This window comes from Diceros bicornis, chromosome 35 (genome assembly GCF_020826845.1).
Source record: "Diceros bicornis minor isolate mBicDic1 chromosome 35, mDicBic1.mat.cur, whole genome shotgun sequence".
NCBI classification, from domain to species: Eukaryota; Metazoa; Chordata; class Mammalia; order Perissodactyla; family Rhinocerotidae; genus Diceros; species Diceros bicornis.
This window is the reverse complement of record NC_080774.1, coordinates 7,765,209-7,783,624: the sequence shown is the minus strand read 5'-3', so window position 1 is coordinate 7,783,624 and position 18,416 is coordinate 7,765,209. Positions and strand designations below refer to the sequence as shown.

Genomic DNA, 18,416 nt, shown 5'->3' with positions numbered 1-18,416 from the left:
GCCCAGCAAAGACATTTATACTCATTTCTAGTACTCTCAAGACTAGCTCCCCAGCTCCAAGCACCAGGTAATCCATTCAGCCTCCTCCCTCAAGTTAGAAACCATCAACAGCTCCGCAACAAGATTAGCTTAGAACCCATCACCATCTCTGCGAGAAGGTCAGCACCAGACTTCACCTGGTCGTGTCCGTCCCGGGCCAGAGCTAGCTCCTGCTCTATTTCCCCCACGTGGCTCGTGGCCTTGGCCACCTCCGCCCTCTCTAGATCCCGTTCAGCCAGCAGCTGCTCAATGTGCTGCTGCTTCTCCTTCAGGGCCTCCTGGAGGGCAGTGGTGCCGGAGATCTTCCTGGCGTAACGGGAGGAGGTTTCAGTCAACTGCAAAGGAAAGTTAAAGAAGTGAAGGGCGATGATGCTATCAGGGATGCAAGGAGGTGTGCGTTAGATGCAGCAATGCATGCACGGTGGGCGTCTCCTCAGCAAAGCAAAAGTGCAGCCCCGGCTCCCAGGCTTGTCAATTAGGAAAGGCTTTTCATCAAGAGAACAACACAGCATGTGCCTCCTGCTTGTAAATTTCACAAAGAACACATCAATGTAAAGAGGTCAAGGAACAACCAGGAAGATGTTTAGAAGGAGAATAAGTGGCTCAAATCAAAGGTACCCTGAACTCAGTTGACAGGGCCTTGTAAGAATCTAGGAAAATTCCACAGAACCCATTTAACAAGTTTCTCTAAACTCCATTTGAGCCTGAACTTCATTAATAGTTATCTTCTTGCTATGACATTTTGGCCAATCTTTTGATCCTTAGTTTTGAGGCTGAGACTTTTTTCAACTTCTTAAGCTTCTAAATACCATTATGTAACCAAGAAATCACCCCTAGAGTCACAAACCTTCCTTTAATTGATTAAATAGTTGGATCTTTGTCAGGATTTTCTTCACTCTTCTTTTAAAACGAAGGCAGAGGAGATCTGACCCAGGAATCCAGCCTTAAGGACCTGAATCCCCATCACCAGAGAGATTTATAAAGATAAGATGAAGAGGAAAACTCGACCTGCCTTCAAAAGTGTGTGTGAGTGGGTGAGTGTGCATGCACGGGCAAGTACACACGTAAGAGAAAGGAAGAAAAAGGACATAGGAGGGAGAAAAAAGAGGGGAAAGAGATTTGTGGAGACAGAAAATAGAGGAGCGACAGGGAGAAGAAAAGGGGAACAGAAAGGGCAGAGGGAGGAAAACGAGAAGCAGGGGCAGAAAGAGACAAGTTGGGGAGAAAGGGACAGAAAGAAGCTTGTTCTGTCATCTGTTAATCTTTGCTGTTTCACATACCTGACTCCTCCACCTTGAGGCTAACCATTATGTAAAAACACAGAGAAAAGAACCTCCCATTAAGTGTTAACAGGTAATTTGGGCAAGTTGAATAATATTCTTCCAAGCTAGGCTCCAGAGGCTGGGAGGTAGTCAAGAAAAGGCCTCCTCCCTTGGTAAGCGTTTGTCCAAGGCCATTTCCTTAGCGATGGCTGGCTCTAGATCAAGCAGCCTCCACTTCATCTTCTGCAATCAAAGCCTCATTTGCTGCTTGAATGCTCTTCTCGTTACAGTCTACCTGGGCCCTTGTCCAGGATGCAGACTACGAGTGAGGATCTGTCATCAATTAACAGTGAGGCAACCTGATAACTATGAGAGTAAAGGAATCCAGTCAAACCCAAATGGTCCTCTGTTGTTTCTATTTAGTGAACTTTCTTGAATTACTTAAACATATGAGGAGGGATTCCTAGTCTCTCTTTTAACCACCTGACCTTGATTTCCAATTTCATTATATGGTTCAATTATACTTTCTCATACTCACATTTCTTCCTGAATACACTAAGTCTGAGGTTCCCAAACCCTGAGCAGAGAGCCCTGTAGTAAAGTCACAGGGCACTGTGGGATATTTTAAAACTTTAAGGGAAACACAGCGACATCTGTTGGACACCATGCAAACTACTAGCTTGAGGCAACTCAGTTTCAACCTTAGATTGCACTACATTCCTTTCGGTAACGTCATGTCTTTCCAAAGCTAGGTTTTGGCTACTGTCATGACAAAAAGCCAGTACTGTGCAAAATTCAATGCAGCACAGGAAATGAGAGTGGCGGTGTTCACTAAGATTCCCAGGTTTAACAAGATGTGCAGCACCCAACAGGAGCATACAACCTAATAGTAATTATGGTTAAGAATGAATAAAAAATATTATTTTTTCTTTCAATTAATGAGTATCATTTTTTGTGAACAGCTACTAAATTGTTAGGACAGAAATATTAAGTTGTTTGGATGTAATTACTTAATAAACAAAACTGTTAGCTATTTCTTTTGGCCTAGGGGCACCATGAAAAAATAACTGAGACACTAAAGGTGCTATGAAACCATAAAGTTTGGGCACCTCTGTGCTCAATACTTTCAGAAGATCATTTTGCATTAAATAATCTTTAGACTTTTTTATATACATGAATGGGATTATATTGCTGAGATATATTTCCAGGAAGTCACACTTTCAACTGTTCTATACTCTTGGCATATTCTTTTATGGTGATTTTTTAATTAGAAACAATAACCACCCTATATAAAGATATTCAAAAGTAAGCTGTTTTACAAGGCAAGGAGACACTTCTCTTTTGTCAGTTTTCTTCACTGAAGGAGGTGAGCTAAGAGGAATCAGAACTGGTCTGCAAAGTAAGAGGAGAGGTTGGGGGAAGCAGGGAGAGACTGGTTATTTTATGAAGAAATGGACACTTTTAATTACAATGCAATATAAATTACTCAAGAAAGAATTCCCAATCCAGAGTAGACAGTTGGTGGAACTGTCCAGGATTAGCAAAGGAGTCAATGTCCATATCAGAGTTTGCCGGCCCACTCTCAACAAGGCTTTGTGCAAATGGAGGGCTTTCTTCATCTCCATTTCATGGTTCTTGTCAAGCTTTTGTCATAAAAGTCCATTTGTCATTTTTCTGTTGAAGATGCAGACTTTCTTTCCATACACAAAATAAAGTCCAAACAGGTATTTATTTTACCTGAACATAAAAGGAAGAAAGTCCAGCCAGCTGGCAGAGAAGCACTACCCCCACTTTAAGGAAAGATTCCTCTGCCTTTCCTTTCCTGCCTGACGATTACAGAACAGAAGGCAAAACGAGACCAAGGGCCAGTGGCCTCACTCCCATCACACCACTTAATGTTTTAACTCCTCTCTGTAGTTCACCATCATAATGCAGAGATCTCGAGGTCAGTTTGGAGTACAATCTTATGCTGCCATTTAAAATTTAAATGGTATTTGCCTCACTTCAAGTAAATAAACTTAAGGGCAGGGGATGAAGCCAAAAAGTCACTGCCTTGACTCTAATAAAACACCACATTAACCCACAGAATGAGGCGCTGCCTATTTTATTTTAATCCTGATGATTCTATTTTTACTGATGTAAATGGGAGAGGGGAGAGAGGAAGAGGGAGTGGGAGGATGAGATGAAGAAAGGAGGCGAAACAAAACATGGCTTGTCCTAGCATCCTTTCAAGTGCTAGTTCTGCTCTGCGTCCTCTGGCCCAAGGCAGGAACACTCCACACATTAACTGCTTTCAGTGGGTTAGACCATATTCACATAATAATAGAATTCTGAGAACATGCCTTTTCTCAAAATATTCTAGTTCCTGAAATTGTCTGAAGCCAAAGATAAAGAGACCTATATCCTTGAGGAAAAGGATCCCTCCAATCTTCCTGTCATTCTTGTGCCCAAAATAATTTCAGAGAAAAGAAATCATCCCATATGTTAGATGACGCAGTGGTTACTACAGACTCACCAAGAACTGGTACAACGTAAAGCCTTAAGAATCTAAAAAGGGCTGTAAAAACTCTTCATTTCGGGGCTGGCCTGGTGGCGTAGTGGTTAAGTTTGCGTGCTCCGCTCCGGCGGCCCGGGGCTCACAGGTTCAGATCCCAGGCACGGACCTACGCAACGCTTGCCAAGCCATGCTGTGGCAGTCCTCACACATATAAAGTAGAGGAAGGTGGGCACAGGTGTGTCAGCCCAGGGCCAATCTTGCTCAGCAAAAAGAGGAGGATTGGCAACGGATGTTAGCTCAGGGCTAATCTTCCTCACCCCAAAAAAAACAGCTTTTTATTTCAAAACTTGTATTCTTGCTGGAGTTTTATTTCATGAAACTTGCAAGGACTTCACAGGCTACAACCCACATTTAGTACAAGGGCAAGGAAAGACTTAGCATTTCTTAAAGCAAAGCAGGTGCACTGACAGCGGCATTTATCATGCAGCAAGAACAGGGAGGCTTACTAATCCCGTCCGACTGGGCTTGCTGCTCACGGAGGAGGCCACTGAGCTCATGGAGCTGAGAGAGGAGGCAGAAGGGCTGCGCTTCAGGCTGGCAGGTGTGGTTGCCATCACTCGCCTCACGGCAGCGGCCTTGGCTTTGGCTGGTGTAGTGGAAGGGAAGCCAATCTTGGTCACTTTGTGGACAGGAGCAAACAAGCCATATTTGGGTTGACATTGAAAATACCTTTAGAGAACAACAACAAGAACAGTAACAGAAAACTTAATTATAAGAAATCACAACTATAACCAAAAAGCTCTCCTAATTCATAACTCATGACTGGTTTGCTGTGAATTCTACCAATAAGCTGGGGTGATACCCAGTGTGCAGTATTTACATGTATCTAGGCTAATAAATAACTTCAATAATGTTTTAGAAAACATGCTAATAAATAACAATATGATACTTAGAAACAGAATTACTCATCTGTTACTAAGGTTCTACGCAAAAGGAATAAATCTTTCTACTACCATCTGATAAACACACAGCAAAGGAGAGTTCAGCAATATAGTGATCCCACATAAAACTACGCTGAAGGGAAAAAGAAATCAAACAAGCACCTAACTCTGGCAGATTCACTAAAGTAAAGGTGGAGAAATATCAACCAGTAATGTCAGCTATCAGACTGACACTGGAGATCATATGACTCTAGAGAATTACGTCTTAATATCAAGAAGGATGGCTTCATAATCATTGCAGCACTAAGAGATTTTTATCTCCTCAAGGCATTATTATTGTATTTTATTTGGTAGATAAAGCCCATATGCTTATAATGAATTTGGATATGTTTTATAAGTAAAATGTTAACTACAACACTTTATACTACTACTAATAATGCATCATATACCACACCTGTGCCCAGGTCTTCAAAACATTTTGAAAAGAAAATATGGGAAATTTCTCTTGCATTCATTTGTATTATTTAACTTCCATCCATCCTATCTCTGGGAGGTGAGCATGGGGTTATCCCCACACTGGAAGAGGTCTGCCTGCTGCATCTTCTCTTGCCACAGGACAGAATTCTTGTCATCAGATATGAAGACACATTTTATGTTCTTTTCCTAACAAAGGTAGCTTCCTTCTCTTCACTTCCCCACCCATAACACCCAGAAACGCATTCAGAGGTTGACTGCTATCAAAAAGGAGAGAAGCCAAAAGGATAACATAATATTTCCTTTCTATTTTGAAAAATAAATTGAAAATAATATATATGATACTATAACGGTAGATACATATCATTATACATTTATCTAAAGCCACAGAATGTACATTATCAAGTGTGAACTCTAATATAAACTATAGACTTCGGCTGATTATGGTATGTCAGCGTAGCTTCATCCGTTGTAACAAATGTACCATCGGGTGCAGGATGTTGCTAGTGGTGGAGGCTGTGCATGTGTGGAGCAGGGGGTATATGGGAATTCTATGTACCTTCCTCTCAATTTGCTGTGAACCTAAAACTGCTCTAAAAAACCAATAATTTTGGTTTTTCAACTATTCAGACACGTTCCACATATTACTAAAAGAGACAGTCAACAGAGCAACTCCAGTTCTAGGGGGAAAAAAAAATCAGTAGATGAGTCTTAGGAAATAGAAGTACAGCTCTTCAAAACACTTATTTCCATTCTATTACACACAATTGGTGAGATCTGCTTGAGCACCTCTACATGCAAGAGGGAGACAAGTTTCCAATTCCAAACAAACCTGGTTCCAGCAACAGCCCCGTCATTCTTCCCAAGAGGCTCATCTAATTCCACACCACACCATTCCCCCTTGGCAAAGTCTGTCTCCCCAAGAAACCGGACTACACCAGCCTTAGTGCCACCAACCTGGAGGAAGAGAATGTGAAAATGAAGAGATGAACATAATTCCATAGCTTAATCCTTTGCGGCTGCAACCAATAATTAAGTACTGTGCTCTATCATTTCTATCAGCAGCTCTTGTCTCTACCTTCTGTTTAACTCTCTAAAGAGTGCTCTCCAAAGATTGGCAAACTTTACCTGGGTGATTTCTATTACCAGAGTGATTCGATACCTGATATAGTCCGATAATGAAATAGCCTATGTAATTTGTAGTAATTAAGACTGTCCAAATTAATTATTTCCTTCCTTAGAAAAATACTTTATTGCTCCAGAGGGATTTTCTTGCTTCAAAATAAATATTTGCTACAAAAATAAAACCCCTACATCATTAAAGGAACACAAAACTCATCCATAATCCCCACACTGTAATAATTGCTGTGTTTATTTTCTCATGTAAAGGAAGCAATAACACATACATATCAAGGACAAATATTCACACATCTACACACATATTTACTTTTGGCCTCTTCAACTGCTTGAAAATGTAAATTCTTTAAAATATTTTTATTTTCCACTGTGAAGCTCTCCGTTACTTCACAACTATTAAAATTACTGTTCTTCACATTTTATTTACATGAACTGTTCAAAGCTGTGAATCTTTTTAAATGTTTTGACTCTTTGTCCCAGCTATTGTTTGATATAATAGCTAAACATTAATTATTTCTACAATTATCCCACCAGCATTTATTAATTATTCCTTCTTTTGCCATAATTCTTCTATTTCAAATACTCATTATATCAGATTCTCTCTCATGTGCACATGAGAACACACAGATGTGTCTGAGTCTTTCTACAGGTTCAAAGTTCAGTCTCTGTGCTACTGCCACAGCATTTCAATTACTGCGACTTCACAATCTCTACCATATTTGCTACTGCTGGTTTCCCTTACTACTCTTCTTTGGAATATTCTTCGACTTTCTTACTTTGTTCTAAGCTTCTTTTTTTTTTTAATTTCTTTAATTCCCAATTTTAAAAGAGGTGGATCACTGCAGGAAATTAAGAACATTACAAGCAAAAAATAAATGTAATACCTGTATTCTCAACACCCAGAGACAGTCACTGCTGGCTGTTTAGTATTCCACAGTACAGATGTATCATGATGTGCACCTTACTCATTTTTCATTTGGGATGTTTCCCTTTTTCTTATTGATTAAAAAAAAAAAACTCTTTATACATAATGAATTTAAATTATTTCTTGAATAGCCAATACATTCTCATGGTTCAAAAAATTTTAAATATAAATATGTATTGAAGCAAGAGTCTCCCTTATTAAACTCTTGTCCCCTATCTGCCCTACTCCCACCATCACAGGTGTAACTACTATTATTGATTTACAATGTATCCTGCCCCCCAGCATTTCTCTATGGATATAAAAGCAAATGTTAATTTGCCTTTTTATTCCTCCCTGTTATTTTTACTCTAAACCCAGTGTACTTCATGCACTATTCTGCACCTCGCTTTGTTCCACATCAAGACATGGAGAGCTTCCTTCTTTGTGTTTACAACTGCATATCACTCCACTGTATGAATGCATACAGTTTATTAAATCAGCTGCTACTGATAGACATTTAGGTTAAGTAGGTTTATCGGTTTAATAAATTTAAAAATCATTTTGGCTAATTCTAAAAAAAGTACAACGGGATTGTGTTAAACTTAGATTACCTTTGGAATGTAATTAATTTTATTGATGTTTACAAGGAACTAGTTTTTAGGTTTTTCCCCTTTTGTTTCTGATGTTCTCTATTTTATGTAATTCACTTTTTATCTTTACTATTTCCTTTTTCCTACTTCCTTTCGGTTTATTGTTCTTGCCTTCCTAATTTTTTAAAACCAATACTAAATTTATTTTTTGTCTTGCTTTTTGATACTAAAGGTATTTGTTTCTAATTTTTCTCTGAATACAGCTTTCCATGAATTTGGGATGATACAACTTTTTCCCACCTTTCACTCTTTGTTGAAGATGGAAAATGTTCAAGCCTCAAAGCTATCTACATTTTGTCTGAAAGAGAAACTTTTTGTGAAACCGATTTAAGGAACTAAAGGAGTTAACAGTTTAAGGTACTCTAAACAGGGAGGGCACGTGAAAGATGACAGAGGGCAGGCAGTGCCAGCACATTCCAGAAACGTCCTGGTGTCATGACAGGCGTCACTGAGGAAAGACAGAATTGGAGGTTGGAGAAAACTCCACAGCAGGAACTCTGTTGTGTCCAGCACTTCAACACGCAAACGCCCAGCAGAGCAGAGTAGGCACTCGACACAGATTTGCTGCATAAATGAAAGGTGACCTCCGTTGAGACCTACAAAGAAAAGGCCTCTTTTCCATGGAAACCAACTAAAGGAAAAAGATACCATGGCTGAGGCTGAATTTGATGTCTCAGAAGCGAGCGAAGGAAGAAATACACTAACACAGAGCGTGGGCTCTCAAGTCAGACAAATTCACATGGCAGCTCTGTCTATTAGTTAGCCATGTTGCTTAATTTCTAAATCTATTTCTAAATCTATTTCCTCATAAGTAAAATGGGAATAATTATAGGACTTCTGTGAGGATTAAATAAAATAATCCACATAAAATTGCTTAGCGCAGCATCTGACAGTGTAAGAGTCCACGTATGTTAGCAGCTAGTTTGCCCACAGTAATGAGAGGACTAGTTCTAGATCTGGCACATTTGACTTTTTAACACTCTTATTGGTATTCATAGAATCTACAAATAGTCATCTATATAAAATTGGTGCAGTTTTCTCCATCTTCCTGCACCACAGCATTCAGAGCAGCAGTCTAACCAAATCCTATGAGCAGAACACAGCACATTGGTTAAAGATGATGCAATCTCTTCAGATAATCTGTTGAATTCTTTGGGGGTGAGTCTAAATTACTGTCATGACAATTGTTTTTCAAGAGGCGTCTAACAGGCTGTGGTCAATAAATTCTCCAAGCAAACCACAGGCTTCATTCAGATCAGAAGCTTTATAAAAAATTACCACAAATAACAGATTAGCCACTGTTTCTCTAAATGCAGGTAATATAATATACATTTACTCTGAAAATAAAATACGATGCCACAAAGTTTGTTTGAAATAGGTGATTACTAGTTCCAAGAATGGGCAGTTTTCTTTTTCTTTTCCTCCCACCAAACTTGGAATTCTTGCACAGACAATATGCTTTCCTTTTCCCTCTAAAGATCATTAGTAATTATTAAAAATATCTTCAATAGAGAAAGCAAGTCACGTGAAGTCCTAAAATCATTCAAATGCTTTTCTGCTTAAACATTTTACAGTCAAATTTTTTTCTAAGCATTTAAACATGATTTTATAAAGTTAGGTTTTACTTCTCATGTGTTCCAGAGAATCCCAGTATGTGCATTTATAATAAGTATAAGCCACAATTTTCAAATCGATGTTTTGGGGTAGATATCAAGATTATGAAAGAAAAAATTTTCAACATTGAACCAAAAACACAGATTCCCATGGCAAACACAAATAACTACCATTCATTCTCTTTGGTCTCAGAAAATGAGTATATAACCCCTAACACTGTGGTCAACCTAAGTCAAAATTAGAAGTTAATCTAGGGCCGACCCCGTGGCTTAGCGGTTAAGTGTGCACGCTCCACTGCTGGCGGCCCGGGTTCGGATCCCGGGCACGCACCGACGCACTGCTTCTCTGGCCAGGCTGGGGCCGCGTCCCACATACAGTAGCTAGAAGAATGTGCAGCTATGACATGCAACTATCTACTGGGGCTTTGGGGGGAAAATAAATAAATAAATAAAATCTTTAAAAAAAAAAAGAAGTTAATCTAAACTAGAAACTCAACTAAAGGAAAACCTAGCTATGTTCATGCTTTAGCAAATCTCAGGTTTTTAAGTCCTCATTCATTCATTCAATATATATTTCTTGAGTGCTTGGGCCCTTAAGGATATAAAGATAAACAGAACACAGTGTTGGCCACTGATGGAGAAAGAAATTCAAATAATTCCAGTAAAAAGTGATAAGTACTTTTAGAGCTTTCCAAAAAATGCTGTGGGAAGAAAGACATATAACCTTCTTGTAAACTCTTGTGAAAAATAAGAACACTGATAAATTCTGCTGGGCTAATGAATGGGTCCAGAAACAGGAAACATTTAACCCTCACTGAACTCTCCCATCTATTCATTATCAAGTCCCAAACAAGCCATTTAATCTCACTGTGCCTTGGTTTATAAAGCCATAAAATGTCCAATGAGTGATAACGAGGGATTGTTTCACAGGAATTTTGTGAGCAACACCATTTTGTGAGGTGGCTTCTTTATGACATGATTCAGAGTCTCCCAATCTATAACATATGGTGGTAAGTAAATTCTCCTAAAAAAACTAGTATGACAAGAGCAGATGACGTATAACAGATATTCTCTTATAACTCTAACTCTCCCTAGAACAAACAGGTAAACAAAAGATGACATAATTATGAAGACACTGGTTAAAAGGTAAAAAAGTTATGCTTAACTTGCACTTTAACTCTTGAAACTAATCTTTCCTTCTAAAAGCATATTAACTCCTTCAGGATCCAGTACCCCAAGAATAACAAGAAACAGGAAAAAAAAAAAAAAAAGGGAGAAGATTAACTTGTTACCTCAGAGAGTGGGCACAGAATTGCTTAATATAAGACTGTAAGCACCAAAAATTTGACATTTTAAATTATGAGCATGAATTCCTTTAAAAAACTTTTAAATTAATAAAACTAAATAAATAGGTGAGTGGATAAATAAGACGTGGTATGTCCAGAAAACGGAATATATTCAGTCATAAAAAGCAATGAACTACAACATGATAAACCATAAAACATTACGCTAAGTGAAAGAAACCAGACATCAGAAAACTACATATTACATAATGGCATTTATAAGAAACGTCTAGGAAAGGCAAATCTATACAGACCGAAAGCAGACCAGTGATTGCCCAGGGCTGGAAGTGGGAGTGGAGAATGACTTGCAAAGGGTCACGAGGAAAGTTTTTGGGGTAATGGAAATATTCTAAAACTGGACTGTAGTGACTCTATATACTTATTACTCTAATAACTCTATACACTGATTAAAAATCATTGAATTGTACACTTACAATGGAGGCATAAATTATATATCCATAAAGCTGTTTAAAAATGAAATAGATACCAGTTAAAGATACATTTAGCTTAAAATAAAAGATGAGGGGTAATGGATGTACGTTAAGGCAGCAAGAACGGGATTCCCTAAAGGCTGGCAATGCTGAAAACTGAAATGTCACCTGGGTGTCACACAGCATGCCTGTCTTTTATTTATTTATTTCCTAGAATAAAAGACAAAGATGTATGGAATACTAGTATGCCCAACCACAAGATTAATTTGTGAATATTTCACCATATTACTCACAGTATTTCTAGAGTACTACCACAAGAAATGAGCCAAAATATAATAGCTAACCATACTGTGTATGTATATTAAATAAATGTCTCCTGGAAAAGGTTATCTAGGAAGTAGGAAGAAGTCAAATAAATCCATTATCAATCCCTGAGAAGCTACAAAGGAGATTTCTACATTTTTCTATCTCTGTAACCTCTAGTCAAAAGATTCTTTGCCCAAACTCCTGAAAACATCAATGAAATAAAAAAGCAAACAAAACTCAGTATATTCTATAGTCATGGTTTTCAAACTAGGCAGTTTAGGCAAATATATTTCCAGAGTTCCACAAATATTTCATTTTTTAAAAATATATTTCAACTGTTTAAACATTTAATACAAAACCAAGAAAAATCTACACCTACTAGCCCTGTGGTTGATAAAGTGCAGAAAATTTAATCACCAGAGTCAGTTTCTTATATGGCACTAAGATCAAAAAGCACCCCACTTGACCAAAATGATATTAGTGAAGTTTGCTTTTCTAACCTATACAAGATCATAAGCTACAAAGAATCTTAAGCTCAAGATATTTTTGTAACTATGTTTAAAGAATTCACAAATGCAGTATTAAAAGTTAGAAGATGTGATCTAGTAACAGGCATTTCAACAGACTCAGCCCTAGGCAGTGGTCAAACTTTCCTCTCCCCAAGTCCCAAAGCAGGACAGAGTGAGCTGCCTCCTCAACCCAGAAACTCCCAAGCCCCAGGAGCCTCCACACAGTTCCCAAGGCTGGAAGGATACCAGCTTTGATACCTTTGGGGTTAAGATACCGGCTTAGGTTTGCAAAATGAACCCTAACTTCACACTAATCAGCCAGTGCCCAGTTACTGAGCCCTGTAGAGAACTCTCCAAGCAGTGTGAAAACAAAACCACTGGTGTAGGCAGACAGGGCACCACCGAGGGTTTTACGCAGGGGAACAGCATAATCAGATGTACATTTTAAATGCATCACTCTGTAACTGTGTGAAGAACAGAAATGAGGAGAGGCAACGACAGCAGCATGGAGAGCAGTCTGGAAGTCCAGGTAAAGGTCATGATGGCCTAATTCATGGCAGTGCAGGACTACAGGACTGAAGGAAGATGGAAAGTGAAGCCAAAGACATGAAATCCGATGGGCGGACGGATAATTTTATGCATTCCCACACCTCAAAAGTAGACATGGGAAAAGCATTATTCTACCCTCTCACAACTGAAAGCAATGAGCAGGAAAAGGAGCATCGACATCCACTATGAACCGCTAAGATCTGACTCTACTGAATCTGGGTGTGCACAAATAGGAGGAAGCTCCCAAACCCAGCTTCCCATCAGTAGTGCAAGGTTCTCTGCATTTCCCTCCCAGCAATCCTATAAGGTTATGTTGAGTAAGACTTAAGGCTTCTGGAAACTGAAAATGAAAAAAATCAAAACTAAAATCAGAAAAAATAATTCAAATCTGCAGCAATCCTCCATTGCGAAGCAATTAGGCTAAGTGAAATCTATTGTGCCGGAAAAGATCTCAACATTCAGCCAAGGTCTCCAGAAAGTTTTTAACCTAATGTGAACATCTGGAGTCTTCTCAGGTTTGGACCATACAAAATGACAGATCCTTCTTGTAATAACTACTGTTTCAGCAATCAGGGTAAGGAGAGGCCATGGTAAAGAACGGCTTCCTCAGAGCACGACCCCCAACTCAATGAGTCCAAGAACCACCCCCCCCAAAGTAGATGATGAACAAATGCCCAATGTAAGTGCAATATCACAACCAGACTCCTAGGTTTGGGGGTTCTAAGTCACTGCTAAGAGGACTGAGAAAAAATAAAAGAAATCAAATCATTAGAAAGAGCATACTTGAATACTGTTTGTGGGAACATAAAATGGCTTTTTGGATTTCTTTTTGTTTTCCTGAAGATTTGCCCAGAGCTAACATCTATGCCAATCTTCTTCTATTTTGTATGTGGGTCACCGCCACAGCATGGCCGCTGATGAGTGGTGTAGGTCCACGCCCGGGAACGGATCACGGGCCACTGAAGCAGAGCGCACCAAACTTAACCACTAGGCCACGGGGCTGGCCTAGCTTTTTGCATTTTAATTTGGCAGTATCTATTACAATTTTAAATGTTTATATATACTTTGACTCAGAAATTTCATTTCTAGAGAAAAAGACAGAAGCAATCTAAATGTCTACAATTAGATTAGGTACAGTAATTCCAAATAGTGTGATACCAAACAGCAGCTTATTATTGTAAATGGATAGTTGTATTTACTAGCACAGAAATGCCGCAAATCTACCAAAGTATACTGTGAAATGGTATACATATAATATGACCCCACTATGTGTGTGTTTTAAATTTACATGTCACAGAGAACTCTCACAAACATAATGTTGAACAAATGAAGAAAGACACAAAAAAATACATACTAGATGAACTGTAGTTATTTAACGTTCAAACACAAGCAAAATAAATCTTATGCATAAAGGTATTTTTTAATTATCAGGAAGATTTTTTCCCCTTTCGCAGTATCCAGACCTATAGATTTACACTATAAGATTCTTAGTGTAAGAGCCCTGGGAGCAGCTTATAGAAAGATGAGGCTTGTCACTTTAAAAAGGCTGAAAAATCTCCTCATATACGGTCATAAGCTAAGAATTCAGCATACAGCATACAGTCCCAGACATGGAGACAACCATGTCGAAACAGAACAGCTGGAAGTCAGTCAAGTTTCTCAAGAACCTGACATCACATCCTTGAAATGACAAATATACCCAAAATGCAGCAAGACCATCTCAAAAATATTCAGTGATTAGTTACCCCAGAGAGTCCCAGTCTGGAAAGAGGTATGTCTCTGAAAGTCAAGTGAACCACAGCATCAACCCAAAGCAGCTCACCACATAGGACAGAAGAAAGCAATCTTCAACTAGTAAGATCCATAGAATATTGACGAGGACAAATGGGGACACAGAGAGAGACAGGAAGGACGCAACTGTGTTTGTTATAAGCAACTCTGACTGACCCTCCTCGAGTGTCCAGATGTTACCAAAATCAGCACAGCTCACAGTACACCTGATTCATCTCACTGGTGACTAGGAGCATAAGGTAGGGGGAGAGATGACAAGGGGTAGCCTCTCCAAGCCTGAATGCCTTCCCTCAAGACATGAGTACCTGACACAGTCATATCTCAGGAGCTCCCGTCTTTGGATCTTATAGAAATCATTGGCTAAACATCATACCTAACACAGAAACCCCCTTTCCTCCTCTTTCTGCCATGAGAGGAAGAAGTGAAGTTATATAGGGCGAGGCATATGGAGAAAGCAGGCTGAACTCTGCCCTCTCTGTACTCGTTCAGCATGGCTGGAACCATGAGGGCACTGTGGGTGGGACTGGGAAAATTCTAAACCAATCCTCACACAACAAGGATCATGATCTTAGTTCCCTTAGGATTCTGGTAATCAAAAGAATTTTTCTTTAATTAGGAAAATTCCAAATCAAATATTTTAGATTTCTAAATCTTATCTCCTTAATAAAATTTTGAAGTAAAAGTGTCTTAAATTTCTAAATCAAAGATTTCTATTAAACAGGGCAGCATGTTAAAGCAGAAAAAACAGAAACTGGGAACAAGAAAACACAGTGATATATGTATACATATACGTATACATAGCCATGTGGCCTGAGGCAAATCACATTTCTTCTCTGGGCTTCAGTATTCTAAACAAAAAACAGCATTTATTGATCTCAAAAGATCCTTTCCAGCTCTAGAATACTGTGATTGTAAGATACTCTTGTAACTTCTCCTAGAAATACTAACCAAAAGCAGTAAATAATTTTATCACTTCCAATAATACTCATAAGACTTAAGACTCTCATAGATTCAAATTAAATTCTGTTTCAAGTAGCTAGTTTTTAACATGTAATTAAAATTTTCCTGGGCCGGCCCCGTGGCTTAGCAGTTAAGTGCGCGCGCTCCGCTGCTGGCGGCCCAGGTTCGGAACCCCGGGCGCGCACTGACGCACCGCTTCTCCGGCCATGCTGAGGCCGCATCCCACATACAGCAACTAGAAGGATGTGCAGCTATGACACACAACTATCTACTGGGGCTTTGGGGGAAAAAAATAAATAAATAAAATTATAAAAAAAAAATTTTCCTCGAAATATGCCATTAAACCTCCACAAACCAACATGCATCTGCAGATTCTCCTTCCTTCCTATAAAAACGGAGGAAGTCTCCCTCCCTCAATCAAAGGCCAATCAACCTCTGTGTGTGCCCAGGGTGCCTCCTCTTCCCAGCTCCCCAGGAACCTCATTCCATCACTGATCCCCTCTCTCTACTGCATCTTCAACCTGTTCCTCTAGTCTAGATCATTTCAATCAGGATATAAATACTCTGGACTCTGCCATCTTTAGAAAAACATCTTCCCTAGATACACTACTCCTCCAGCACCAGCCTGACCACTCTACTTTCCTTCAATATCCAACTTCTTCAAAGAATGGTCACCCCAAATCCATTCTCAACCACCTCCAATCCATTCTTTACAAAGCAGCCAGTGAGAGCTTTCCAAACTATAAACCTAATCACATCACTTATCACTCTCGTTTCTCTTAAGGTCAAAATCAAAATCCTTAACACGACCTATCCTAATAGGCCCTATGTCACCAGTCTCTGTAGATCCCACCTAGTTAATAAGTCTCATCTCCTACCACTCGCTCACAGCGCCTGGGGAAGGACACTGGCCTCTTCCTCAAACGTGCCAACTCCTCCCATCTCAGGGAGTTTGCTGTTCCCTCAGCTAGAAGGCTAGAACTTCCCTCTCACCACTACCACTTTCTTCTGCTTAGCCAATTCCTATTCTCAGGTCCACTTTAGTCATGACATCCTCATGGAAACCTTTTGTTATGAGTTAAACTATGCTGACCTTGTCATTTTGTCTGTTTTAGCAGCCAAGCAGCACATCTGACTAGTTTTAATTTTAATTTTTTAAATTTTAATCAATTTTTTATCACTGGTTGGTGGAAAGGAAAAGCTTCTTGTTTTGAAAGTGCGCCATGTGCTTTCTTGAATGGGAAAGAAAGAAGCCATTTCTAGATAAGCACTTAGAATGGCACTGTATCCAAAGAACATGAAATCAACAATTCAAAGAGATTTACGCACCCCTACGTTCATTGCGGCATTATTCACAATAGCCCAGAGGTGTGGAAGCAATCCAAGTGCCCATCAACTGATGAACAGACCAAGAAGATGTGGTATATATATACAAGGGAATACTACTCAGCTACTCAAAAAGACAAAACCATCCCATTTGCAATAACATGGATGGACCTTGAAGGTATTATGATAAGCAAAATAACCCAGCTCGAGAAAGGCAAACACCGCATGATTTCACTCATATGTAGAAGACAAACATATGGATAAAGAGAACAGATTAGTGGTTACCAGAGGGGAAAGCGGTGGGTCTGGGTGAAACGGGTAAAGGCAGACATGTATGGTGACAGACAAAAACTAGACTATTGGCAGCAAGCACAATGCAGTCTATACAGAAACTAATATATAATAATGTACACCTGCAATTACACAATGTTATAAACTAATAAGACCTCAATAAAATAATTGAAAAAAAAAAAAGAATGACATTGTGTATAATCTGCAAGCTAATCTACAAAGCAAAGCAGTGTAGTGTAGCAGTGTTGTGCTAAGGTAACATGTTTCTGATTTAACCAAAGCTCACTAGATAAGTATGTACCGTACTCCTTAAAAATATACCCTTTGACCTAGTAATTCCACCGCTAGCTATGAATACATCCTATGAACTAAGAGATACACACACAAAAATTTTTAAATTGCATTCACAGCAGCAATATCTATACAGCTAAAATAAAAAAAGGAAGCATCAAAAAACCTTTGTGGCAACAGAAGAGCAGTTGTGTCAAATTCAAAATTGGTATAGCAAGGGGGCATTAGCTAAACAAACAAGATACAAGTTGAGCAGCATAGCACTGAAATGCTGTCTTTTTTTTTATAATTTTATTTATTTATTTTTTCCCCCAAAGCCCCAGTAGATAGTTGTATGTCATAGCTGCACATCCTTCTAGTTGCTTCATGTGGGACACGGCCCCAGCATGGCCGGAGAAGTGGTGCGTCAGTGCGCACCTGGGATCCGAACCCGGGCCGCCGGCAGCGGAGCGCCCGCACCCAACCGCTAAGCCACGGGGCCGGCCCTGAAATGCTGTCTTAAGAATGCTCTAAGGGGCCGGCCCTAAGGCCCAGTGGTTAAGTTCGGCATGCTCCACTTCGGTGGCTAGGGTTCGGATCCCGGGCGCGGACCTACACCACTCATCGGTGGCCATGCTGTGGCAGCGACCCACACACAAAATAGAGGAAGATGAGCACAGATGTTAGCTCCGGGTGAATCTTCCTCAGCAAAAAGAAAAAAAAAGAATGCTCAAGTTCTGAAGCATCAAACTTTGAAATTCATGATTATTGTAGTTGGAAGAGAGAACCTACTGACCTTGAAACTAAGGAATCTAGAAGAAACCCCTTGAAAGTAACAGGTATTAAAGGGCTCCCACAGGGCCGGCCCCGTGGCTTAGTGGTTAAGTGCGTGTGTTCCGCTGCTGGCGGCCCGGGTTCGGATCCCGGGCGCGCACCAACGCACCGCTTCTCCGGCCATGCTGAGGGCGCGTCCCACATACAGCAACTGGAAGGATGTGCAGCTATGACATACAATTATCTACTGGGGCTTTGGGGGGAAAAAATAAATAAATAAAATCTTTAAAAAAAAAAAAAAGGGCTCCCACAGCTATGTGGGGCCTCCTGGATTCATGACGCTATGGGA

At 39.7% G+C, this 18,416-nt stretch overlaps 1 protein-coding gene across 10 annotated transcripts in view; it reads right to left on the bottom strand.

Moving 5' to 3' along the window:
- CLIP1 (CAP-Gly domain containing linker protein 1) overlaps positions 1-18,416 on the bottom strand; it is a 124,015-nt gene that overhangs the window by 67,608 nt on the left and 37,991 nt on the right. For all 10 annotated transcript variants that reach the window (XM_058531331.1, XM_058531337.1, XM_058531334.1 and 7 more), the window contains 3 exons: positions 6,046-6,170; positions 4,305-4,527; positions 177-374 (listed from right to left, as the gene is read on the bottom strand). In XM_058531331.1, coding sequence (XP_058387314.1) covers positions 177-374; positions 4,305-4,527; positions 6,046-6,170 — 546 coding nt within the window. The remainder of the gene's footprint in view (positions 1-176; positions 375-4,304; positions 4,528-6,045; positions 6,171-18,416) is intronic.